The 26,217-nt window shown below is 40.0% G+C and overlaps 1 protein-coding gene across 2 annotated transcripts in view; it reads left to right on the top strand.

Annotated features, from left to right (window-relative positions):
* Samd5 (sterile alpha motif domain containing 5) overlaps positions 1-26,217 on the top strand; it is a 420,211-nt gene that overhangs the window by 45,148 nt on the left and 348,846 nt on the right. The window contains exon 2 of one of the 2 annotated variants that reach the window (XM_031380367.1): positions 10,131-12,751. The exons of the other annotated variant lie outside the window; for it this stretch is intronic. Coding sequence (XP_031236227.1) covers positions 10,131-10,193 — 63 coding nt within the window. The 3' untranslated portion in view covers positions 10,194-12,751. Of the gene's footprint in view, positions 1-10,130; positions 12,752-26,217 lie in introns of those variants that run through there. 2 annotated transcript variants of the gene reach the window in all.

Here is a 26,217-nt window from a genome sequence, read left to right as displayed (position 1 = left end):
GGGACATTTTCCTGGATCTGCTATTAGTTCTAGGAGATGCGGGTACTTTCTACTTCATCTCTGGAATCTCGTTTTTCAAAGAGCTGATCAGGGATTACCCGCGGCTCTATTTAATGTCTTTGCTGCAATGGGGGCAGATCACTGAAGGAACAAACAATGATATTCCAAGACCCAGCTGGGGAAGAATGGGTGGGAGCAAGCCAACCTCTCTGCATTAAAAGAAAAAATGTTAGCTCCTTCAAATATCGCTGTAGAATACACATGAGACCACTCATGTCATATTTAAAGTTAAAATTCTGGGATATGGCATTCATTTATGTAACTGTCTTGCCAGTTTAAAAATCTGTATTTCTTTTTTAAGAACCCACTTTTAGTGGATGATGATTCTTTTCTACTAGGAAAGTGTCCCCAATGTAAAGGCAACCGAGCCTTACGTTAATGCAAGAGATCTCAAACTTGTTTGATACCAATTGTTCCTTAAATATTTTACACAAATACATTCAACGTTCTTGAATTCCTGGTCACTTTTAAAACAATATTTTTTTTCTCAATAAAAAAGACCATAGAGAAAAAAAATACACATATCGTGTTATAATGTGTGTATGTGCGCATGTGTATGCACACATGCACCTGGAGGGAAAGTCTATGTCTTTAAAACAATTAAAGAGATCTTTATGCTTCAACAAACTGAGGACTACATCTGTGGCAGTTATGTTCTACAGGGCATGCTTCACAAAGCTAAATGAAAAAATTTTAAAAGTTAATGGCTAAACAGTGCTTAAAGCATGTGCATTACTCATGATCTATTTTAATAACATTTGTGGGTGACTAACTCAATAATGTTGCTGAGCACCGATTATACTTCTGTTCAGAAGATGTGCCTGGGAATCAATTCTTCCTTAAGGGTGAGTTTACATTCCTTAGTGATTGAACAAAAAAAATGTGTGATTTCATGTCTCTGTGTGGGGTAGATGCTTGCATGATGGTAGATATTGTTCTGGACAATACTTGCCACAGTCCTCAGAGATGTGGCACACTGTGGTGTTCCTAGTTGACAAAGGCTAAGCTGATAGAGTGGTAAGGTTGGATGGCTGGAGGCAGACCATTCATCTAGGAAGTCACAGGCTTGGGGTTGAACTCAGCCTCGAGTTACTCCCACCAGGAGCTTTTCACAGCTGCTTTGTAGGGAAAGGATAAGAAGGTTCTAGAACTACCCTAGAAGCTGACTGGACATTGAAGCACACTGTTCCCCCTCCTCTAGCCACTCTCCTTCCATCTCCACACTCACTTCACAACATCTCCACACAAGCTCTGTGTGGAGCCCACCGTGAGTGCACAGAGACTTGAGCTATCAGAGAAGCTGCCTACCTCACCTTCTGCCCCCCCCCACCCCCCACTTCTCCTGGGTGCCATCACTGTCTAACAGCAAATGTGCATGGTTGAGACCTCTGGGGCATGATGAAAGACGACTTGATTTATATATTTGGTTGCTGCAGGTATCCTTTCATACCTCCTCAAAGTTCATTTAGGTGAGGTCAGCCCTTTGAGGGTGGTTCTGTTGACTTCGTACCTGCTGCTCCTTTACAGGCCCAAGCTGCTAGTCCAGGAGAACGTGCTACTGTCTGAAGGGTCTCCTTTCCCCTGCCAAAGTCAGAGACAAAGAGAGCAGTGGGAAAAGATGACCCCCACCCCCAGTGCTTCCTTCAGGCTGCCACTAAACATGCAAATATGCCCAGGATGGAATTGCTAAAGAGGATTATGACACTTGCCTTGCTTCCCTGCCCATTTCAATTTGGCAGGTGAGGTCAAGGCCTATCAGAGGTCACGCTTCAGTATTTGGCGGTCTGAGTCTGACGGTAGGAGAGCATGGGTAATTTTGATAACAGGGGCTGCCTGGGTTCAAGAAAGACCCGAGTCACTTCAAAAGCGCTTGCTATTTTCAAGGCTGGCAAGCTGAGCCCCCAAGAGAAACAGGCATTTTGTGAGCAGACCAGCCATCTTTGCAAATCCTCTCCCTAGACAGCAAAGGTCCCCTCACCTTCAGGAAGGTCCCAGGTATGTGGGACTAAGCCAGATGGGAGGCTAGAAGGTTAAACGTGCAGTGATTGTTCAGGAGGTGCTGTCTTGTGAAAGGGCAAACTATTCCAGACTCAGGACTTGGTCTGAGTCTTGCTGCGTTTGTGATCCCTCTAGTCTGGGGTGTCTAGAAATGAAGTAGCACAGTGAGTCTCAAAGTATGGTCTGAGGACCCCCAAGGGTTCCTGCCAGGGGATGTTGAGATATAATGTCACAGGAACGCCATTATCTGCCTTTTCACTGTGTAAATGTGTGTGCTGTTAGCAGAGCAACGGCAGGCACAAATGCTGGCACATGAATGCTAGTCTGTCTCTGTACTTTACCCCTGACCTCCACACTGACACAAACCCTAAGAAACCATTCTCCATCATTAGAGCCTCACTGAAGCAATAGAACTAATAATGATTTCACTTAATCTCAGCTTGGGTGTTGTTGTTTTGTTTTTTTCCATCCTGAGTTCTAAGTGACAGAATGGAAGTATGTGGTGCTTTTCCATGGCCCTGGAAGTGTGAATGGACCTGTGTCCCTGGCAGAAATTGATGCTGTCTGTTGTTCTTCTTACTGAACATTCTTTTCCATGTAGTGCCATTCTCACCGGATGGAGCTACTGTGGGTAAGCCATAAGTATTCACAGTGGGATATTTAGAAGACTACTTGAAAATAGTATTGAATACAGTATTTCCCTTTTCTTTTTAAAAAAAATTTAAAAAATTTATTCGTGTGTGTGTGTATGTGTGTGTGTGTGTGTGTGTGTGAGAATGAGCATGTGTTGTATGTATGTATGTGTGTGGGTATGTGAGTGTGTGAGAATGAGCATATGTGGATGCATGTGTTGGAACAAGTGTGTGTGTGTGTGTGTGTATGTTAGAACAAGCATGTATGTGTGTGTGCATGTGTTCATGTGTGTGTGTGTGTGTGTGTGTGTGTGTGTGTGTGTTTGTGTGCAGAATCCTGAAGAAGGTGTCAGATACCATGGATTTGGAGTTACAGACAATTGTGAGCAGCCGTGTGGCATAGGACACTAATGGATCCGCTGCAAGAGGTGCTATTAACTTCTGACTCATCTCTCTAGCCCCTCAACCCCATATTTCAAGAAAGACAACAGACAATATTTATTGTTAATGACAAAAGATGAATGTTTAAGTGGAAAATAGAAATCTAGAAAACTCTGTCTTTTGACATTTCCTAGTGTTTTTTTTCTTTAATGAGATGTATTACCATGTGATGTATATGTTACAGTCCTTAATGCAGTCTTATAAATGTGTTTTACATAATTCAAGCAGTTTATATCAAGAGTAGAATAGGAAGAGGCCAAATTACACATATATATAATTATATATATATATATATAATTGTGTGTATATATAATTGGTGGCATAAACAAAATCAAAATAGGCATTTTGTACAATATCTAAATAAACATTTTGCATAACATTATATATTCTGTGTGATTACAAAATTCCTATTTATGAAAAATCACACTTGCATATACTTCTAAAACAACAAAGCAGTTACAACTATCCCGAACATCATTTACAAATTATGTCTGTTGCTGAAAGGTGCTCTAGATTTGTCCCCAAGGATGAGGTTACAGCTATCACAAGCTGGGTGGCTTAGAACAGAGAGCCTTTTCCTCCTGCTTCTAGAGGCCTGAAGTAAAAGGCCATGGTGTGAGGAAGCCTGCATCCCTCCAAAGACTCAGAAGGGAGCATCTTGCCTTGCTCCTCTGGACCTGCTAGTGGTTCTAGGCTCTGTGAATGTATCGTGGATTTATGGTGGTTCATTCCTACCTCTGCTTCTCCCTTCATGTGGTCTTCTTAGTATGTCTCCACTTCCTTTCTCCTTCATATGAGTCCACCAGGAAATAGGGGTTCAGGCTCACCTTAAAACTCCAGTGAGTTTAACTCAGATCTGTCATAAGTTCCAACTATAGAACACCCTGTTTCTCACTGAGGTTCCACTTTTGGGATGCTTCTCAACTACTATGGATGGCAAACTCGACTGTCCTGAGTATATATGTCATTTGGTAAGGTGGAACTTGTCGTACAACAGAACTTTTCTGCCCTAGATTAGCTGCTTTCCCAGAGCAGTGCATCTGTATCCCAAAGCCTCAGCTTCTGCATTTATTAATTCGGTTCTGGCTCACTATCAAGTTGATGTGGGGTGAGGAGGAGAGATTATATGCAAACACACATTCTTGATGTGGTGCCATAGGGAGATTTCTCCCAATAAGTAGTAGTAGTGTATTTACTATTGTGGAGTGGTGGATCATAGCTCTCCCAGTGTGTGCTATACACCTATTGTCCTGACAAATATGTTTGTGATCAGTGGAGTGAGAGAAAACAGACTCTAAGGCTAACTCTGAATTCAAAGATTGTTAATTAATAGTAACAGATTGATGTTACTACAAGCAGGGAAATAAGACGAGGATAGAGAAAGAGGAGTAACGGAGTGAGGGGCCAGAACACTGCATAGAGACCAACATCACCAGGAGCTTTTAGCCACCAAGTAAGGGTGTTTCAAAGAACTTCACTAGAGGGCCAACCGTGCAGAACCGTGCATCCTGGGATTTCTATTCTTCGGTGTTGTACTCATAGGTCCATGCTTTGACCATGTTTTGGATGGTGTTTGGAGGAATGGCATCACAGTGTGGAGAGAAACTCCAAAAGCCCTGGTACTGTGCCATCCCACCTGACCTGCTTTCTTATAAGAGACTAGTATCCCCATTGAAGTGGTCTTGGTGGGTGGACTTCAGTCTTGTTGTGCTCTCCTTAGAGTTCTTAGCCCAACTGCCTATCCTGCAGCTAGCCTTGGCCTGCCCCTGCTACAGAAAGAAACAGAGATGCACTCATAAGCTGTCTCTCCCCTGACCTTAGTCGTGCCAGAACCTGAGCCCTTCTGGTCATTGGTCTCTTGAGTCTTCCTGGGGCATGGCCCAGCTTCCCTCTAGAACCTCTTCCTCCCCTCACCCCCATTATCCCTCTTGACATCAGCAGTCCTTATAACCTTAATTGCCTGTGTCCACACCATGGGATCCCTTCCCCGAAGTCTGGAACTGTGGCTAAGCTCCTTGTCTATTCTGAACTCACTCCCATTTCCATTCCTCAGCCATACGATTAAAACTCTGAAAAGAGAGATGACCTAACCTTGGATTCCTGTTCTGACTGGCTGTTAATTATTACAGATCAACAGAAAGCTTCATGCTGAATCCCCCACAGTTACATTCCTTTGTTACTGATGAAGGAGCTAGATGAGGCCTCTGGAAGCCTTGTCTGCAGTATTGGCTGTTCCTGGCTGACCACAGGTCTTCAGGTGGTTCTGTGTGTGGGAAGCCCTCTCATTTGAGAGTGCTCGCTGCTGGGGTTTGCAGAGCAGCTTTTTAAGTTGTGAATTTACATAACTATTTAGTTGGAGAAAAATCATAACATCAGTTAATGTCCGAGGATAACATAGACAAAGATGTGTTTGCTTTTTTAACCTCAGTGTGTTTCTGAGAGTTTTATGAATAATAAGTGTGTAGGAAAATTCCATGGGCAGCCTCTCTAAGAGAGCTTGCATTTGCTGAAAAGCTGTAGATAAGTTGGGAGGTAAAGATTAGAAATGCGTGTCCGGAGGAGGCGTGGAGAGGCAGTTCCTTCTAATCCATCTAATTTGCTCCGGAAAGGGAACAGTACATCAACAAGGATGGAGACCGATTAGATAATCAACAGGACCTGTTCCTTATTTGACAGAGGACATTTTACATGTTTGTTTCTAAAGAAAAAGAAGGTATTATTCTAATCTATAGAATCTAAGGAGGTCTATTCTGTAAGTTTTCCTAAAGTAGAAGACAGATGAAGATGGTTTATATACCAGTTCTTTGTACAGAATCAAACCACATCTTCTTCCCTGTTGGGGCCAATTGGCCAGTCTGAGCATCCCCAACCAGCAGGCTGAAGGGAAACACTGAAAATGATGGTCAGGACCCACAGGAGCTTAGTGACCCGTGTCACTGTTTTTCAGGTGAAGGAAAATAACTTTCTAGATTAAATTTCCCTAGCTTATTTGGGTGAAAATGTATATATAAGAATGATATACTATAGATAGATCTGGCAACCTCTAACAATGCTATAACCCTAATCTGAGAAATGAGGTTGTGGGGAGAGGACAGGAGACACACCCCAAACCATAAAGACACCATGATTCTGTACTTAAAAAAAAAATCAAGATTTCTTCAGATCTTACTTTTCCCAGTTGATTCTTCTGATTTTTAGGCAACTTCAAGTCTGTTGTTCTTTTGAGCTTGTGGTTCTTCCCCTAATTACAGGCAACCAGAGCGTCAAGCAAGCTAAATATCCTGAGGAGTGAGTGTCCACTTTGATATTACTCTAAAGAGCAACCGCAGATGCAAATCCAATAGCAACACAGTCTCCATATTTAGTTTTTCAAATTTTAAAAAAAGTGGTCCTCCTGAACAATAAGTATCTCTGTACTTTCTGTGCACTGTGGAGTGAGGGGGGAGCAGCTGCCTCCCAGAAAAACTTATTAAGGTAGATGATACTGTCTCCTCGATGACAAAAGAAGACAGCCAAAGTTGAAAAACTGTAGGTAGTTGGTGACATACTTTTTTTTAGCTTCATGACCTACTAAAGCTAAGGTTTTGACAATCAACCATGCCAACTATCTTGTTATTACTGGACTGGAAAAGGTAGGACTTTGCTTAGAACAGGGGTTCTCAACCCCATAGAGATTACATACCAGATATCCTATGTATCAGATGTTGTATTATGACTCATAATTGTAGAAAAACTACAGTTATGACGTAAAAAGAAAATGATTATGGTTCGAGGCCAGTCTCCATTTTACCGAAATCAGTCTGCATCTACTTTCCAAATACTGAAAATATGGACATGTGAAACCACACCCACCAGGAAACTTAGTATTCCTCATTCTCCTCTGCCTCTTCCTCCCCTCCTCCCTCTCTCCTTCTCTCCTTTTCCCTTTCCCTCCCTTCCTCCCTCTCTCCCTCCCCTCCTTTTCTCTCTCTCCTTCCCTCCCTCTATTCCTCCCTCCCTCCTTCCCTCCCTCCTCTGAGATAAGGTGTCTTGTAGCCAGGCTGATCTCCAACTCACCATGTAGCAGAGGATGACCTTGGGCTTCTGAACGTCCCGAGTCCAATTTCAAGTGCTGGGAGTACAGCCGTGTGCCACCCCACTTAACTTCATACAGTCCTTTTAATCTTTTGTCACATCTGGTCCTTAAACACAAAACAGCTCCAGCTGTTTTAAGAACAATGAGAACAATGCAGCACTCATTGATCCTGAGATTGGATTTGAAGAAGTGTGAGAGGCCACCAGGTACACTATTACTTTCATGGATCTTCTTTTCATTTTTCTTCCTTCCCCTTCCCCCTCTCCCACCTCAACCCTTCTTGTGGTACTGAAAATAGAAGACCAGACCTCTTAAACGTTAGGTGAGCTCTCTACCAACCATGGAGATACATTGTCATCTCACCTTCTGGCTTGTTAGGCCCACTTGCTCACTAACCAAGGAAGAAGACATGAACGACTGTGAATATATTGATACTTTCCTTGCTGGAGTGAAGAGAGACCCATTTGTCTTGTATGAGAATGTCAGGTAATTTAGGAGAAAACGGGCTATTAAAAAGAAAAAAGTAAGGTTCAAGAGCTGTACCACCGAATACATGTTTGACTCTGAGAGGTCTTAATCGTTTGCTTAGCTTGTCAAGATTCTGAGTCTGCTCATTTTTATTCCACTTGAATGGGACCTGTGAGGACGAGGCTGCAGGATATCACAGTGCCTATCAGCCTTCAGAGCACGGCTGATAGACACAGAGAGCATCAGTGACAGGGAGAATGTTAACATTTCCCAAGTCATGAGGCAACCGGTCTCTTCTAATTACTGCCCTCCCAACTTGCAACTCTTCATGCCCCAGTTGTGGAAATCCCGTTTGTCTGCCTCCCACCCTCTTCCCTTGGGAATGAGAAAGAGCAAATGGCAAGACCGGGCTTGTCAGATGAATTTAATTTGCTTTTGTGGAACCAAGAACAGGAGAGACGTTGGAGGTCGTTGGATTGTGGTTAGATTTGTGAAGTGAGTTCATGCTTTTAGTCTCCAGATGAGTTTAATGTGGAGGGTGTCAATATCTGAGGCACAATAAACTGTCCAAAGGCATTCATTCTCTCCACATGTCTGTGGAGCATGTGAGGGCATGAAGGCCATTCAGCTGACTTCATTCTGAGTTCTGCCTCACCCAGGATAGGTGAATTATGAACCTTTTCTTTCTCTGCCAAGGTCTTCCTTTCTCCTCTTGACTGCTTACATCCTAACTTGAGGCTCTGACAACTTGCTCCCTTCCTAATACTCACAGCTAGTTATCTTGTACAACATAGTAAATATGATATTTGTTGTTTAATACCCTATAATGTATTTGTATACTTCAGCATTTAAAAACATGAAGCAACTTTACCTTCTTTGTGTTTCAATAATCTCTCCTCTTTAGGACTTCACCATACTCCCCTATACCCTTCCAGACCATCCCAACAACTGCTTGTTAAGATAGATTAAAGATGGCTCAATCACAAATGGTAACAGGAGGTGATTTTAACAGAGGCATTGAACTAAGTTAGATTGTTTTAAAGGTGACTTTTTGAATATATTAATTGGTAGTAAGGTTTTCTTAAGTCAGAGCCAAATGCCAAACCCGGGGACTATAAATAGTTTTCTCTCTGGGAAGGGGAATGATTAAGCTTGGTCAGTAATACTTCCCACCAGCTTAGATTGCCTGATTATGGTGTCTCCCACGCTAATAGTTAGTGGCATATTAGCTATGAGTTGCAGTCAGCAGGCAGCTGTTGCAAGATCAAGGGGGAGAAAGGCGTGTTCTGAGAGGTCTTAGAGAGATGTATAGAATCATTCTTTAAAAGAGTCTTCATGGAATCCTCAAAATGATTTGCTTTTGAGGGGCATCTTTACAGTTCAAAGGATAAGCCTCAGTGTAAGGGTGAACTGAGATAGATGAGGAAACAAAACAAAAACACATTCAACCTTTCCCCAAAGAACCTATTCTAAAAATAAACAAACAACTCAAAGCAAACAAACAGACTAAGAACCCTAAACCCCCACGTTGGATCCAAGAAACAGGAAAACCAGAGAGAGGCAAGTGTTCAGTGTCTGTGTCTCTTTAACCTCTCCTTTCCTCCTGCTCCTCTTTGTCCATCCTGAGCCTGCCAGGGGATTCTCAGCATATGGCAGAGTATAACAGATGGGCAGAAACCTATCATCTGTGCCTGTCTTTCAGTTTCAGAAGAGTCATGCCACAATAAAGGGGTTAAAACTGTCAACACCTGTCAGACCTTGGAGACCATTAATGGAATGTAAACCTGAGGCCCAGGACGCCAATGACCACACAGCAAACGTATTTTGCTTTGCTACTGCATTCACAGAAATCCTTATTTGTCTCCATCCAGCTCACAGTTCTGCAGTGCCTTGTAGAAGAAATCATTGTTTTCGAATACAAATGATAATGATTAAAGATGATTGTGAATCGTCTTTATTTTGGAAGGTGCATTTGGAATTAGCACTAGCGGCTACAGCTACAAATTGAATACAAAAGTCGCCTTTGCACGTGAGATAGGCAGCCATTAACATTTGGAGCCTTGGCAGGATGTTGACTAAGGCACTGTTATTAAAAGTTGCTAACGTGTTATTGAATAATGCAATTGAGAAATCTGAACTATTATAAAGTAGATGTGAGATTTTCATTTTCTTTTTCTTACAAGGGACACACAAGAGGGGAGAAAGAAAAAAGGAGACCATTTAAAAGTAAACCAAAGGCTTAAGAAGAATATAATGTGTTGTTCTTCCATTATTAGCTTAAAGGAGAAAATGAATTCATAAAAAGCAGAGGCACTGACCGCTGTTTTTTTTAGCGTCTGCATGGTAACCAGAAGGGTACAAGCCTGGCTTGAAGACAGGAACAGTCATCCGCGATGGACTTGGGGAAGAAGGGGTAAAACATAACCTCAGTAACGCAGATATGTTCAAATCCACAGGTCCCAATGGCTGGCATCCTAGAGTACTTAATGAATTGGCCGAAGTCATCACAGAACCGCTAGATATCATTTTTGAGAGGCCGTGGCGGAATGATGAGGTGCTGAAGACTGGAAAGGGCCGTATTTAGAACCTTCTTTCACAAAGGGAACTGGATGGTGACTCTGCAAACACTCATCAGCTTAACGTTTTGCTCGGAAAATTCTGGAATTATCAACTTAGTAAGCCGAGTAATTCACATGTAGTAGTCAGGAATAAGGCAGTGACTGGCCATCTGTGGAAATATATTGAACTTGGCTTTCAATGGACACTTCATGTGGGAAGAAGTCTGATACATCTCTTGAAATTTCTCTCCTTTGCTCCTTGAATTTTTCATCCTTGTAGATAGGGTTGACTAAGACTTGTAGGGGAATTACTGATTTTAAGCACACTACACAAAAGTAGGTTTCTTACAATAGCTACTTAATTATATAGCTTTCAAATTAGCCTCTATCTCGAGAAAAGTAACTTTCATTTTACGTTTTAACATACATGTTATTTTACTTTGTATAGGGTCTTGTTTTCATTAAGCTACAATATTCCATATAATCCTATAAAAACTAGTTTGGTGAAGGAACTCTTACTTTAGGTACTTTATATAGTGATTTCATATATAAGTATAACCATAACACTGACAGATTAAGGAAGAAATTATTTTCTGACTTTGAAAATGTAATCTGGTGGAGGGATGACTGTTACGTTAGAAGTACCATGTTCTGATACATGTCAGCTATCGATATTCTTCTTTGCCCTTGCCCACCTTCCCAAAAATGCCTTCTCTCATCCTCCACCTCCCCTTCAATATGCTTCTGACACCAGGTGGTGGGCAGGGACGTGGGCCTTGGCAGTACACAAGAGGACCCTTGTCCACACATCTGTACACACGGAGAATAAAGGAAGAGGAGTGTGAGGGGGAAGGAAACCTGGAGTATTTTTTTTCTTTCTCATCATTATTTCCTTTGAGTGTTGGTAGTCTGCTTTTCTGTTAAGAAAATACAACCTTGATGATGGGATCTAAACTTCATTGAGAAAAGACTGCAAGTGATTTAACGATGCTAACAAGCATCTGAGGCTGGCAAGTTTGGAGAGACCCTCAGCTGTACTGTACGGTGGAACCGTCTTTTCGTGACTCAGGACTACAGCAAAGATGCGAGCTCGTGTTACTCTAATTATGGACACGAACAGGAAACTTTTAAAGGCAAGAGATTGATGTCTGCTTTGTCTCTAGAAATAGGTAGGCAATTTAGAAGGGATTACATCTCCAGGGGCATTCATGACATAATACTGGTTTTTTTTTTTTAAATCTAAAGTTTAACCACTTGAGCTGCCTTCAGAGATGAATTTAGGTACTGTGCAAAGCCTTTCTCGGGCTTAAATACAAATGTAAGGAAATTAAGTTCTAAGAGCACGTGTGAGTTGTCCCTTATGAGCTGCATACAATCAACTGCTCGTCACCTTTTCAAATAAGCTGATCTGTAAAATACCTGTTAGGGTTTTTTTTTTTTTTTTTTTTTTTTTTTTTTTTTTTTTTATATATATAAAAGAGGTGTAGGTGCCTGCATAGATTACTGATATGATTTATTGTGATAATAAATGGCTTCCTGGTTGAGACCTCATTTCCAGGTGCTGCATCTGTGGCAGATTTATTTCGCAGATGTACATTTGCATGCATTTGTTGAACTGTGGCTAGCAAGGACCCAATTTCTGAAAAATCTATTATTTTCCCCGGAGGCAATAGAATAAAATCTTCTGCGACCAAAAAAGGCCCTTGGGTCCTTTCAAGCTTTATTTTCAATTTGAATGGTGTCCAACTTCAATTATTTGGCTAAATCTAAATCTTGTCTCCATGCCACTATTAGAATTTGAAATTAATAATAATCTACCTAAGTTATGAGTCACAATTTAGGATGGTAGAATAACCAGTGGGTCAGGAAGATGTCTTAGGTAAAGCTAGAGGAATAAAACTCCGGAGGAGAACCAATGAAAAGAAGCTTGCTAACTCCTTTGTATTGAAGCCAGATGAAATAAGAAGACATCGAAGGAATTCTAACCTTGAATTGCATCTGTAGGGGCTTATCTTCAAGAGTCAATTTCTCATTGTGTTATTTTCCCCCATTTACCTAAGCACGGGTGATTTCCTTAATATCTAAATGTAAATGATGAAAAGATAACAGCAAGGCTCAAATCTTGATCATGTCAATGATTCGTAGTTCCCAGAAAATTAAGTCATAAGTGGCAGGTGCTTAGTTTATAATACTGAGAGGTTTAGAAAACAATAGCAAAATTTTCTTTATCTTAAAAAAAAGGGACTGTATGAAGAAATCTCACTTATGCAAATGTTCCTTTGCTCAGTATGGTGGTACACATCCATAATCCCAGCAGAATTCCAAGTTCAAGGCCAACCTAGGTGATGTAATGAGAATCTGTCTCAGTAAACAAATCAGAACAAAACAGAGTAAGACAGGAGGGACAATGAGAGAGCTTAGTTGGTCACTTCTGTACCATGCAAGCACGGGAAGCAGTGTCTGGACCTCAGAACCCATATAAAAAAGGCAGGCATGGTGATAGGTAGTTATGTTGTCAGCACTGGGGAGGAAAAGAGAGCAAGATCCCCATGGACTGCTGGCTGGCTCCCTAGTCTACTTGGTGAGTTATAGGCCAATGAGAGACCCTGTGTTGATACAATCGAAACAGAGAAACCAAAACAAGGTCTGCCTGCAGAGGACATCTCTGGCCTCCATGTACACACACACACACACACACACACACACACACATGCACGCACACACACATAGACACTCACACACACACACACACAAACACACATGCACGCACACACACATAGACACTCACACACACACACACACAAACACACACACGCGCGCACACACACACACACACACATAGACATGCACACATGCACACACACATGAGCATGCACACACACACAATCACACAATGATAGAAGAAGGGGGAGGGAAGAGAGATTTCCAGACATAGAAAATAGCAATTTAAGGAAAGAATAAAGTCAGAAATCTCAGAAAACAAAACAAAACAAAAGCAAAACACTGAACTTTTGACTACAATATAGTTTCTCAGTTCAGATCAAGCAGTTTCGTAGAAAAGTTTGCAGTGTCATTGATGATTTGAATTAGAGGATGAGAATGAACACTAAGTTTTTCCTTTGAAATTACACGGATTGTAGTTGAAGTTCTAGAACTACCTCAGGAGTGTTTCCTGAGGTGATGTTACGAGGTAGCTAAACTGTAGTGTAGCTTGAGGAATCAGTGCCAATGATTCTGAAATGTAAAACTTCTTTTCTGTCGTTCATAAATGGCAAAAATAAGTATTGCCTCCACTTCTTAAGAGGCTTATGTGCTCTCCAGCTCACATCTATGTTAGGTCTTTGGCTTAGGCACAGCATTAGCAGGCACTCACTGTCTCTCCCCAACTCCCTTCCTGAATTTCAGTTATTTTATTCATTTCCTCTTGTGTGGAAGAGATTACCTTAAGACTAACTAGAGAATTCAATCATGTATTGATGCGTCCTGCCGCTGTCCAGTAAATAGGGACTTTTGCTTTCTTTTGAGCTCAGAAAGCGCTACCTCCTGAGGTCACAATAGGAGTTCAGTGAGTGATTAACAGCTGAATGAAGAGAATTTGACTTAACTACTATAGGCTAGGGAGGTGGCTCGGTCAGGAAGATGCTGCTCTTGCAAGCACACAGGGCTGAGTTAGACCCCAGAATCCTCATTTATAAAGAATAAGATGGCGACTAGTACTTGTAATCCAGTGCTAGGGAGGTGAGGCTAGTTGGATCCCTGGAGCTAGCCTGGCCTACTTGATGAGCTCCAGGTTAGTGAGAGGCCCTGTCTTTCACACACCTAAGGTGAATGGCATCTGAGGGACAACATCTGAGGTTGTCCTCTAGCCTGCACACACACACACACACACACACACACACACACACTCACCGACTCCCCACAAAAATGTGATCAGGTTTATAAAGACCAGCACTTTTCTTGTCTGGAGAAATTGTCATATGGGCACACATGCAGATATTTTGTTAGTGATCCTGCTTCCATAACAACATCAGGTATATACATTCAGCGAGTGGGTGTGGCAGATGTGTGTAGTCCTGTATTGTACAAGGTAAGAGTGCAACGCAAGTGGCTTCCCTCATCACTGCATCTGCATCTGCGATGAATCTGGCCAAGCAGTGATGCAGATGATGAGGAGTCAGCCAGCTCTTTTCTAAACTGTGAAAAGAAGGCACTCATACCAGTGAGCAGGGACGCCTGTCTCAGAACTGACACCATCAAGTCTGAATATTTTTATCGTTGAGTATTGCAAATAGTTCTCTTGAGTTGAAGAACAATAAAAAGAGAAGTTGAAGAAAGAAAAATGTAGGGTAATGTGTCACTCATATCTACTATGAGCAACATCTAAGTTGGTATGAAAGTAACTTGTCCAGGTTGATTCCACACTTTCAAGGATCCAAGGGAATAAAATAAAAATGAAATGAGACCCAGTCTCCAGTGGCCAAGTCTTAGATCCAACCAAGTGGCAAGGATTAGGAAATTCATCTATGAGATAAGCTAGTAACATAGAATAAAACCATAGAAATGTATACATAGATGCTTTACTAAGCCACAGGTTACTCAGAGCAAAACCACATTAGGCTTTTGTTTCTAGAATATTCTGATTTCACTCTTATAATGAGTTTTACCATTAATTACATATTCTTACATCAAATATTCTACAGTATCAGATTCTTGGTTTTAAAATCCTCTACTGCTTTGGATTATTATGTTCTAATAAGATAAAAAACTAGTAACCAATAAGCAATAGTTTAGATATTTCCATCACTTGCAAAGGGGGTAGAAAAAAGGCAGATAGCTTAGCAAAATGATCAGTCTTCTTTCCTCTCTTTTACTTATCAAAATAGATATTTTCTTTTTAAAAATCTGTTTAAGTTCTAGAAATAAAGTTTCATTTTATTGATCCTTGTTAAAGGAAAAGTGGTTAAATCCCACAATAAGAGCTGTGTGATTTTTTTCTTTATTAACAAAAAAAAAAAAACCCCAAAAAACAAAAACAACCTTTTTTCCCCCTTTTTACAGTTTTCCTCAAATTTCTTCCATTGGGCCAAAATCCAATTAATAAACTTCTGAACATTTAAACTGAACATTTTAATAGATATATACTGTATAATATCTTTTATTAGGTGAATTTTTCTTATTCCAAAAATAAAATGCTGTGTTAAGTCTCAAAAGCAAGGTGGCATGTTAAATAAGACAAATGTGTTAGACAGTCTACTGTTTTTTGCAGTTGCTGCCCCGTTGGCTAAGCATGTTATGAGATACCCATTAGGTTACTGAAGTTATTCATTGTAAAGTAGTTCCCATATAGAGGTTTGTGGATAGGGCGTCAACATGTTCTTCTAAGTCACTGGTTCTCAACCTTCCTAATGCTGCAACTCTTTAAGGCAGGGATTTTTTTTTTTATGTTGTGATGATCTCCATCCATAAAATTATTTTAGTTGCTACTTTATAGCAGTAATTTTGCTGCTGTTATGAACAATAATGTAACTGTCTGATGTGCCAGGCATCTAATATGCTACTGCTATGAAAGGGTCCCTTAGACACTCATAGAGGTTGCAACCCACAAGTTGAGATAAGGGGGTCAAGCACAAGTTTTTCTGATTGAAAAACTACCATCTGGATTTGTAAGCAACGACAAAATAATTGTTTCCCCCTGTCAGTTGTTTTTTATGGAGGGACTATATGTGGCAAGTCCATGAAGAGCCTAATTGGGACATTGCTGAGAACCATGTCGTGTATGCATCATTGTGATTTACAAACATATGCTTCCCCTTCAATAAATGTCACGGCTTTCACAGCAGTTCCAGCTTGGCCTCTTTTGTAGTCTTTTACATTCCGATGACAGCAACAACTTGTACATTGTTTAACCTGGTAATCTATGAATGTTTATGCTGTGATAGCATGAGGGTCAGCATGGAGAATCAGAGTTCCAACTGTGAAGGAATTCACCTACACTGCATGTAAAACCACAAGTAAGTCCATCATAAGAGCTCTGGTAGATTTGTGGGGAGGTTATATGTGAACAAAATGACTTTTCTTTATGTGATACTGAACACTCATAAAGACGTACTCAGCAGGAATTATGGGGTGTGTTGATTGGCAAGAAGGGTCCTACAGCAGTTTCTCTGCATGTGAATCTGTTGGGGCTCCCAGAGCCCTGCACCCACTTGAGGACTCTTGCAACTCAACTGCAGATAAGCATGTCTTAGAGACGGCATTAGAGTGTGAGTCCTGAATTCAAACCCAAACATAACTGCTTTAGGACTTGAAGACCTTAGAAAAGCAGAATAATCATTTTATTTGTCTATCACAGCCTCCAAACATTAGTTTCAAGTTTGGTGACAGTGCTTTGGGTTACATGTGCCTTGATAAGTTCTAGTGATTGTTTTTATTTACACTGAATATGAGATGACAGTAAGTTTAATATAAAGATCTAGGTTTTTTTTTTTCCCCCAAGAGCCCCACTCTTGGCTTTTTGTTCAATGTAAGTAGGTTCTACTACATATATTTAAAGAGTATCATGACATCTTTAAAAAAGACTCATTTTTTCTAGGGTTCACTGAGTGAGTTTGATCTTAGCCCATTGGTTAATGACTTAGCATTGGCACTAGTCCATGTAAGCGCAGGGCCTGCCAGGAACCAGGACTAGGCTAGGAAACCCAAATATTCCACCTCCAAGTCTTCCTTGATTTTATAAGCATGTTTAGAAAAGTTCATGATCTTGATGGACAGCATTGAAACACTTTTTTTTTTTTTTAAAGTTAGAAAGCTATATACATGCAGCAAAGCTCACTGATGAGAGTTTTATAGAGAATAAATGGTTTATGTCATTAGTAAAAATCAGTTCACATCAGGCAGCTTCTGAAAAGCCTTTCATCTGAATCTGGATAATGAGTGCCCCTAGTGTGATTCCAGGCCATCTGGTGCCCCATGGAGAATTTTTGTTAATTTAAGAGAGAAATCTTAAACAATTTTAAATGAAGAAGTTACTCATTGCTCACCCCCTCCCCAGAAGACAGAGTAGATTCATGTAATTATGGACATTTTTTTGGCTAGCATTTTCTACTTTAAAATACATTCTTGCACCAAAACCAGGATGTCTGTGGAGACTCATCCACTTTTTGGTTGAGTAATGAGCATCGACTGTGAACTCTGTGCAGTGAGCAGTCTTTCACGTCCCTATCAGTTCAATCAATTTAACTTGAACTTCTTTCTGGAAGCCCAGCAATCTCCCCAGGAACATTCACAAAATAACCCCTTGGGAAGAAGGACAAACATTTAATTTTGTCCTAAATCTTTGTCTGTAAATCAGAAAGCCCGAATCCAGTCTTGGCTTTCGTGGTGAGTAGAATTGTCTAGGCTATTTCCTTTTCCATCTTCTCTTTCCCATCTGTGAAAGTACTCTTGGAAGAGAAGAGCCAAGCACACCCTGGGAAAGGTTTGACAAACACATGATAAGTGAGTAACAGGAGGTCTATAGGAGGAAATAATGAAGTAACATTGCCTGAGGTCTTTGGTGACCTTCACTAGGACAGCAGCAGGTCTGTTTAGTCTCATTTAAGCTTGCTCAAATGTGGTACTTCCTATGTCCTGTTCTACATTTTATACCATGTAAGCTATTGGTAATGTTGCTAAGTGAATGAATGAATGACTGAATGAACTCTCTTGATGAAAAAAATTGAACTCCAGAGTCAATAAGTTGGTTCTACTAGGGAATTTCCTGTTTTTAAAAAACTTCTCAGAACACTGTGCCTTCTGTATTTGCAGGACAGCTTGTCCTTTGCCTTCAGATCTGGATAACCACATTTCCCATTGTTAGACATGTACCTTGCATGGCTCCATTGTTACTCAGGTTTTCTAGATTTCCCTTTTTCTTTTGTATAAAAATCATAAGTTTCAATAGTTTACCAATTAAAATTTTATGTTCTCTATCAAATAATTGGTGACGAAACATCAACTAATAAAATGACACATTATTGAAATCAAGATTTGTATTTTCTTGGTATTTTTCTATTTTGAATTGTCAGAGGAATGTCTTCTATTCCTACAACTAAACCTGAGGATCAGTCTACTCCTGTAATGAAAACTGGTTGGTCATCCTGTGGTTATTGCCTGTTACATGTTAATACATGGTTTCTTTCAGACAAAATAAAAAAATGGTATGAAATGGTATGGCCTCATAGACTCATGTGTTTGAATGCTTGGCCCATAGGGAGTAGCACTATTAGGAGATGTTGCCTTGTTGGAGTAGGTGTGACCTTGTTGGAGGAAGTGTGTTACTGTGGGGGGCAGGCTTTGAAGTCTTATATGCTCAAGCTATGCCCAGTGTGGCTCACAGTCTCCTTCTGCTGCCTGTGGATCAACATTTAGAACTCCTAGCTACCTCTCCAGCACCATGTCTGCTTGTGTGCTGCCATTGTTTTCCTCCATGACAAAAATGGACTAAGCCTCTGAACCATAAGCTGGCCCCAATGAAATGTTTTCCTCTATAAAAGTTGCTAAGGACATGGTATCTCTTTACATCAATAGAAATCGTAACTAAGACAAAAGATGTTTTGAAGAATAAACATCCTCTTATCATTTTGGACACACTCTGTTTTAGGTATAATCAGTGTTAATTTGTGCTTCATAACTTTGTCCCTTTAAAAACTTATTTTTTTCCCAAGGTTACCTCTGCTTCCTACCAGCAGAAAGGTGAGTACTTAGCGATAGTTGTTCAGACCTGAGTTTGAGCCCTTTAGAGTTGCTGAGAATTGTGATGGCTTGACTTCAAGGGATCATGGCACTCAGCCCTGATTACATTCCTGCTTTCTTTCATCCCTCTTATATACACAGAGTACATTCAATAAAGGGGAAGGTCTCAAGCCTTTAGATTCACAAATCCCAGTGACCTTATACAAGTCATTAAGTCTGTTCTGTCACTTGAAAGTCAGGTTATGTCCTTAAAACACAATATACTCCTACTAGTAGAAGATCTCATATTTAGGGAAGTTGCAAATAACAGGTAGGCCTTGTTGACAGATGAAAAACACAGGGGCAGGGATCCTAAAAGGAAGTTTATGACTTATGAATAAAAAACTGTTAGAAAATGTTAGAGAAGATGCTTGTATCCATAAGTCAGTTGCAGAACAATATTAAAAGGACACTTAATACATACCAAGCAACTAAACGCTTGAAATGATCTTCACAATGACTATGCAAAGGCATATTTCTTCTATGAATTATTCCCATTCTATAGCTGAAGAAACTGAGATCAATAAAAGGCTTTGGTAACTTAATCCAAAGCCACATATCTAATAACCAAGAATCTGAAATTTAAGTTCCTATAGGGTCACTTTAAACATGCCTTTTTAGCCTCTATGTGGCCATGGAAGTGGAAATTATTGCCAAAATCAAATATAAACACTATTCTCTCAAGAAACCAGAGAGCAGATTGGCAAGAATTACCCGGAAAAAAGGGGGAGAGGGGATGTTTCAGGTGTGAGAAGGTCAACTGAAGATGTTGTCTAGTCCATTTAGGCTGTAAAAGAATACCCAAGCCTAGGTCATTTATTTTGGCAAGACTCTGGCAGCTGGGAAGCCTAAGACCAAAGTGTTGGCAGGTTTATTTGCTGGTGAGAGCTGCACCCTCTGTGGAGATGCTGAGGTCATTCTGAGCCATGAGCTCACATGGCTGAAGGCAGAAAGGAAAGAGACTGAATGAGATGTGAAGCCTCTTTTGTGATGGTCTTAATCTCATTTACAAGATCTGAGCTCCACCCCCACAGTTTCTTCCAGAAATTCTCACCTCTTTTTTTTTTAAGATTTATTTATATTTATTTGAGTACACTTACAGCTGTCTTCAGACACACTAGAAGAGTGCATAAGATCCTATTGCAGATGGTTGTGAGCCACCATGTGGTTATTGGGAATTGAACTCAGTACTTCTGGAAGAACAGTCAGTGCTCTTAACCTCTGACACATCTCTCTGGCCCGAGTTCTCACCTCTTAATACAATTATCTTGGCAATATGAGTTTTGGAGAGTGTACATTCAGAGCACTGTTTTCTACTTGAGACTTTTCCAAATCTACTTTAACTTATATGAAGTATATGTGAAGTACAGTGCATCCCAGTAGCTCTCATAGTCTTGACTCATCCGAACTCAAATGTCTAAGTCTGGATTCTTTTTTTATCATTTTAATCAGATATGAGGGTCAAAGATGGGCTTTATCTTGAAGCCAGATGCTCCCCAACTGTAAACTTGATGTTAAATGTCTGTTTCCAAAATTCAATGATAAGACAGGCATAGGAGAGTGTCTTAGTCACTGTTGTATTGCTGTGAAGAGACACCATATCCAAGGCAACTTATACAAGAAAAGATTTAGTTGGAGACTTGCTTAGAGTTTCAGATCATTTGCCTATGAACATCATGATTGGGAACACAGATGTAGACAGGAAAGCAGGCATATCATTGAAGCAGTAGCTGAGAGTTCATATCTTGCCCACAGGATAGAGAGAGAGAGAGAGAGAGAGAGAGAGAGAGAGAGAGAGAGAGAGAGAGGTATGTATGTACATATATACATATATAGATAGGGAAACTGAGACTAACGGACTGACTAACTGACTGACTGACTGACTGGTATATCCGGCCCATTCCCAGTGACACACCTCTTCCAACGAGGCCACACTTCTAATCCTTCCTGAACAGTTCAATTGGGAAGCAAACATTCAATTACATGAGATTATTGGATCATTTTCATTCAAAGTACCACAGAATAATATTTCCTATTCCAAAAGGAAACAATCAGAAAGACAAAGTGAGCAACAGGTCCCCAGTAAGGCCAAAACACAGCAAGGCAAACATTAAACCTTAAGGTGATAGAATCATCATTTTAGACTGTATGTTCTACTGTTTGTACATGCCGTTACAGGGCTAGGACACTCAAGGGTCCAGGCAACCCGGCCCTCATGGATTCTGTAGTGTAGCTCTTCTGAGTTGGAGATGCTTGTTTCTCCCCTTAACTGGTTTTGTATAAGGACTAATAAAAATAAAACTAAGTAAATACACTGTCATTATGCCAACCTTTTTTGTAGACAGGCATATGTGCATCACTCCTGGCTCATGTTCATCTGTGACCCTATTGGCCTCAGAAGTTCTCTGGCCCTCACATATGCTACTATGGAACACTTATGGGAGTCTATGCCTCTGGGTTCGGTCCACACCCTTCTGAGTTTAGATGTTGGATCATTCTTGAGCCTATTCATGGTTGACTGCAGAAGGCTCTTGAACAGCAACCCATTCGTTCCTCAAATGGCCTTCCCAGGACTTGCTGACCGAAGTGTTATGGGCTTGTGGCTCTGCAGTTGTATTACCCGCATGACAATGACATCATGACATTGTTGACATGCATAAGGTAAAGTCATATTCAAAATGGACTGTGTTGTGCTACAGATGTAGACTGCCTGTTTGAGATTCACAAGACCCTGCCACTAATCCCCAGAACACACACACAGGAAAGAAAAGAAAAAAAGGAAATAAGGAAATGAACTGAGGTTTTCTATTGTTCTTCCTGTTTTTAAAATATTGAAATGTGTGCATTCAAAGCAATGAGATATCCTTATCTGCTAAGTTATAATGAATTTTGGCCAGCTACTTGATTTTTTTCTACTTACCCTTGTCTATGCCAATGGAGACGTGGTCATAATTTTGCCCTGAGCTTAAAATAATATTTTTTTATTCTGTTTGTAGTTGAGCCTCTGCTAACAATCTCTAGTGTGTTTCAGATCTGATTTACCCCATAGAGGTATAATTTGTATTGGTAATGTTTGGCTTACTGCCATGCTTCTGTGTTTTATGGAGACCCCTAGCTCATAGAGAGTCCTTAAACAATGATTTAAATATCACTTTATAGAATTTAACACCCTCCCCCCTCCCCATGGAGCAATAATAATTTCTTACTTGAGTGTTTTTGGTTTTGATAACAATGCCCAATATTAGCCAAGCCCTCTAATGCCTGTATATCTGCTCTCTTTAGAACAGTGATTTGTTTTCACTACTTGTTCAGAGTAAGAACCTGTACACATACACTCACACATTTATATCTGCGTGTGTAATTTATATGTGGGTAAAATAATATTATCTCAAGGATCAGCTTCAACTTTACAACTTTGACTTTAAGTATTAGAGGTCTGTTAAAATACTGGAAAGTTTTTAAATACCTTCAGAAACATTTACTTTTCTGTGTGTGGGATAGCATAAAGAGGGGGAGGGGCTATGAGATGAGGGAGATGGGCCTTCAACTCTGCCTTTGAAGGGGGAGGGGGTCATGCTTTTATTACTAAGAATGAGTTATATAGGGTTCCATTTAATTCTTCTAACAACCCAGCAAAGTATCTGCTCTTGTAGAGGTTCTGTGCAGGTGAGGCAATGGAGGCCCAGAGTTTAAGTCCCGGTGGGAAGTGACATTACTCACCTCTTGGTCTTGGTAGTCTTTGTGTTGATAAGAAGCAGTCTTACTAGATTAGCTGTATTCTAGGTGAAGCACACTAACTCTGACTGGGGTCTGAAATGGAATCTCAGTTATGATATTGTTCTTAACAGCTCTTCTCTGTTCTCTAAGGAATGTTGTTAAATCTCCTTTTGAAATGGTGCCTTACAAGTTCTGAGAGAAAACTAATTTCTCTTGGAAATTATAATTCTAACAAGTAATTTTCTTTAACTCCCTGTATTATACCAATTATATATATATATACACACACATACATACACACACACATACATACACACACATATGAATGAGAAGGGAAGAAGGGAGAGGGAGAGAGAGAGGCAGGGTCTCATCTCACTGTGTAGCCCTAGATAGCCTTGAACACCCAGAGATCTTCATGCCTCTGCTTCCTGAGTGCTGGGATTAAAGCTCTGTACCCCCACATCCAGTAGTAATATTTTCAAGGACAGTAAATCCAACAGAGAGTTTCATACTCATACCCAAGGTTGTCTAGTCTTACAGTATGCATTGTGCAGCCCATACTGAAGGAAAGTATGGTTATAGTGAGCTGGTGTTCTCAGGGGGGCTGTGAATGAGCCGGCTAAGGTCCCCGGTACTTATATGAACCAGTGACCATTCAGTTGGTTCCATAACAGGATGAGACTTCCAGTGGTTCTTAAACTCTTCCACCTCAGCGCTCGTGTTAAAGTACTGCTTGAGAGTCATTTATTTCATTGTGCACATCACATTCAGAGCACAGCATCATTACATGTTAGATGTTAATGCACTGATTTAATAAGTATAATTAAGGCTTAGATTTGTGGAACTTTGGAATTATTGCCTCAAGTTTTTAGCCTTCCTCCTTCCTTCCTTCCTTCCTTCCTCCCTTCCTTCCTTTCTTCCTTTCTCCTCCCCTCTCTTCCTCCTTCCTGTCCTCTCTCCCTCCCCTCTTTCCTTCCTTCCCTCCTTCCTTTCTTCTCTTTTTAAAACTTTCTTGGAACTAATAGTGAAATGAACTGAGTATATCTCATTTACCCTACACACTTTGTTCATCTGCTTTCCTTTTACCATGCTTTAATCTCCTTCCAAGAACATCTGAAGAATAAGCAAAGCCTAAAACCATTGGCACCTTTCCTGGTTTGGGAGGTACAAAGAAAGGATTAGCCAAAACATGATTTCTGAATGAAAAATTAAGTCTATATTTACATTTAAAATCCACACAGGAAAAAAATTGATGTGGACCAAGTAACCGTTTTCAGGACAGGAAACAGCTAAGTTGTATGTAATTTTGGTGATTGCGTTTTTTGAAAAGCACATAGCAACTGACTATATGTGTAAGTCTAATGCGCAGTACATCCATAATACAAGCCAGAGCGTAATTGAAAAAGAATAAGTTCATGAAAGCTATAATCTAGCATCAAGTATACTATTACAAAGGTCCAGTGCTATTGCAAGTTTAGAACAAGGGAACTTTCTGTTTTTGCCAAATGACAGGGAGAGCTTGAAATGCATTTATAGAGCTCACTCAAGAGAGGTACTGGTGGAGACATAGAGAAGAGCTGTGCATTTAATCTCCTGTTTTTCATAAGACAGCATTCTCTTGTTTTTATAGTTTTGGAGGTTCTGTCTCTGAATTTTTTAATCTGTCATTATTAATTTCTTAATCTTTTATTTGATACATAGCCTAGTTTTATTGTTATTAGAACAACTCATACCTCTCCATGTATATTATATTCAATGAAAACAAATAGGTTTTATATTTCTATATATACATTTACTTGCATGCATCTATGATATATGTTCCCATATCCATTCCTATTTCCTCAGAGAAAATGATGCTTGGGTTGCAACAGCAGCTCTTTCTACATGATGTTCCTGATTTTACCTTTATAGAGCACAATGAGGCTTTTAAGCTTGTCATAATATGTTTCATTAGAATATGTCTTTTTAATAACGGATGGGCTTTCTTCTCTGTGTGTACACATGTAAGCATGTGTGTGTGTTCATGTGGAAATTGGTGTCTTCAGTTTGTTTGCATATATATATGTTTGCATATATATTTGTTTGCATATATATGTATATATATGCATATATATGACCTTTAAATTTGTTTAATGAGCTGAGGTATCTAAGGAAAAAAATGAATTACAATATTTCATTTAAAAAATGACATTTATTTGGGTACAATGCCTTTAATCACTTTTCCACACACAATAATAAAGTAAAATTTAAAATCATAGTAAGTTGAACACAGCTGTATTTAATCAGTTTTGTAAATCACAAATCAGGGAGTTGTTCATATTCAGTGCAGAGTTAGAATAATTATTTGATTTGCATATGACTTTATTACTTTTTAATTAAGTTTTGTCTTTGGCAATTTATACACGTATAAAGTGCATCCTGACCCCTCTCTCCTCCACACTCATTGTCCCCCCATCTCAATCGACCCCTACTCCTTCCTTTTGCTCCCTCCTCCAGATTTATGATGTTTCATTTCGCGACCCACTTATTTTAACAAGGGCATTCTGCATGTTTATTAGATTGAAAGTACTCAATGGACCCTAGCGGGGTCACTAATGCATACAGTACTGAACACAGAGGCCCTGTCCCTCTTTCTGATTCTAGTAAAACTAACTAGCTCAACAGTGAGGTGTGGGGTCTCTCCTCTGTCCATGCTTGACTACCGATGGACCCCTTCTCACACAGGCCCAGTGAAAAAGCCCTTCACTTTAGTTTTTAAGACAGGGTGTGTCACCAAACTTGGAATTTAGTAGTTGTCTAGCTAGCCTGTCCAGTAGATTCTAGGTTTCTGCCTCCAGTCACTGGAATTGCAGATATGTGTTGGCTTGCCTAGCTTTTGTGTAGGTGCTAGGGATACAAACCGAGTCCCATATGGCTGTATAAAGACTTTACCCACTAATTCATCCCCACCAACTTCCTGTCTTTCTCCCTTTTAAAACATACCTTCATCAGACCTGGATTATTGAAAGGATTTTTCTACAAATGAGTTTCTTCTGTAATAAAAACAAAATCCTGAGAGATCATCTACTTTTTCAAAAAGATTAATATAATTTCCCTTTGATGGTTGAATTGGTTCTAGTAGACATAAGAGAATATAATTGGCAGAGGCAGAAAGTTATGTGGGTAATACTTTATATTTTATATATAGCATCAAGAATAATACATGTAACACAGTATAAACACAGACCATACTTATTATAGATGATAAAACAGTACATCAATAAAAAGGAGGAAAGAGTATTAGATATTGTTCCCTGGCTTGTCTAGGGTAACCACCTCAGCTATCTTAAGTCTACGTGATTGTTTTGCCTAGCTTTCTCCATATACTATATGTCTGGTAATTATTTGCTACCACCATAATTTTCATTTCCATATTTATAATCATACCAAGACTGCATGGTGATTTTTTGTTTTTGTTTTTTTGTTTTTTGGTTTTTCGAGACAGGGTTTCTCTGTA

The sequence above is a fragment of the Mastomys coucha genome, unplaced genomic scaffold (genome assembly GCF_008632895.1).
Source record: "Mastomys coucha isolate ucsf_1 unplaced genomic scaffold, UCSF_Mcou_1 pScaffold2, whole genome shotgun sequence".
Classification (NCBI taxonomy): Eukaryota; Metazoa; Chordata; class Mammalia; order Rodentia; family Muridae; genus Mastomys; species Mastomys coucha.
The sequence above is the reverse complement of the archived record's forward strand: the minus strand, read 5'-3'. Positions and strand labels throughout refer to the sequence as shown.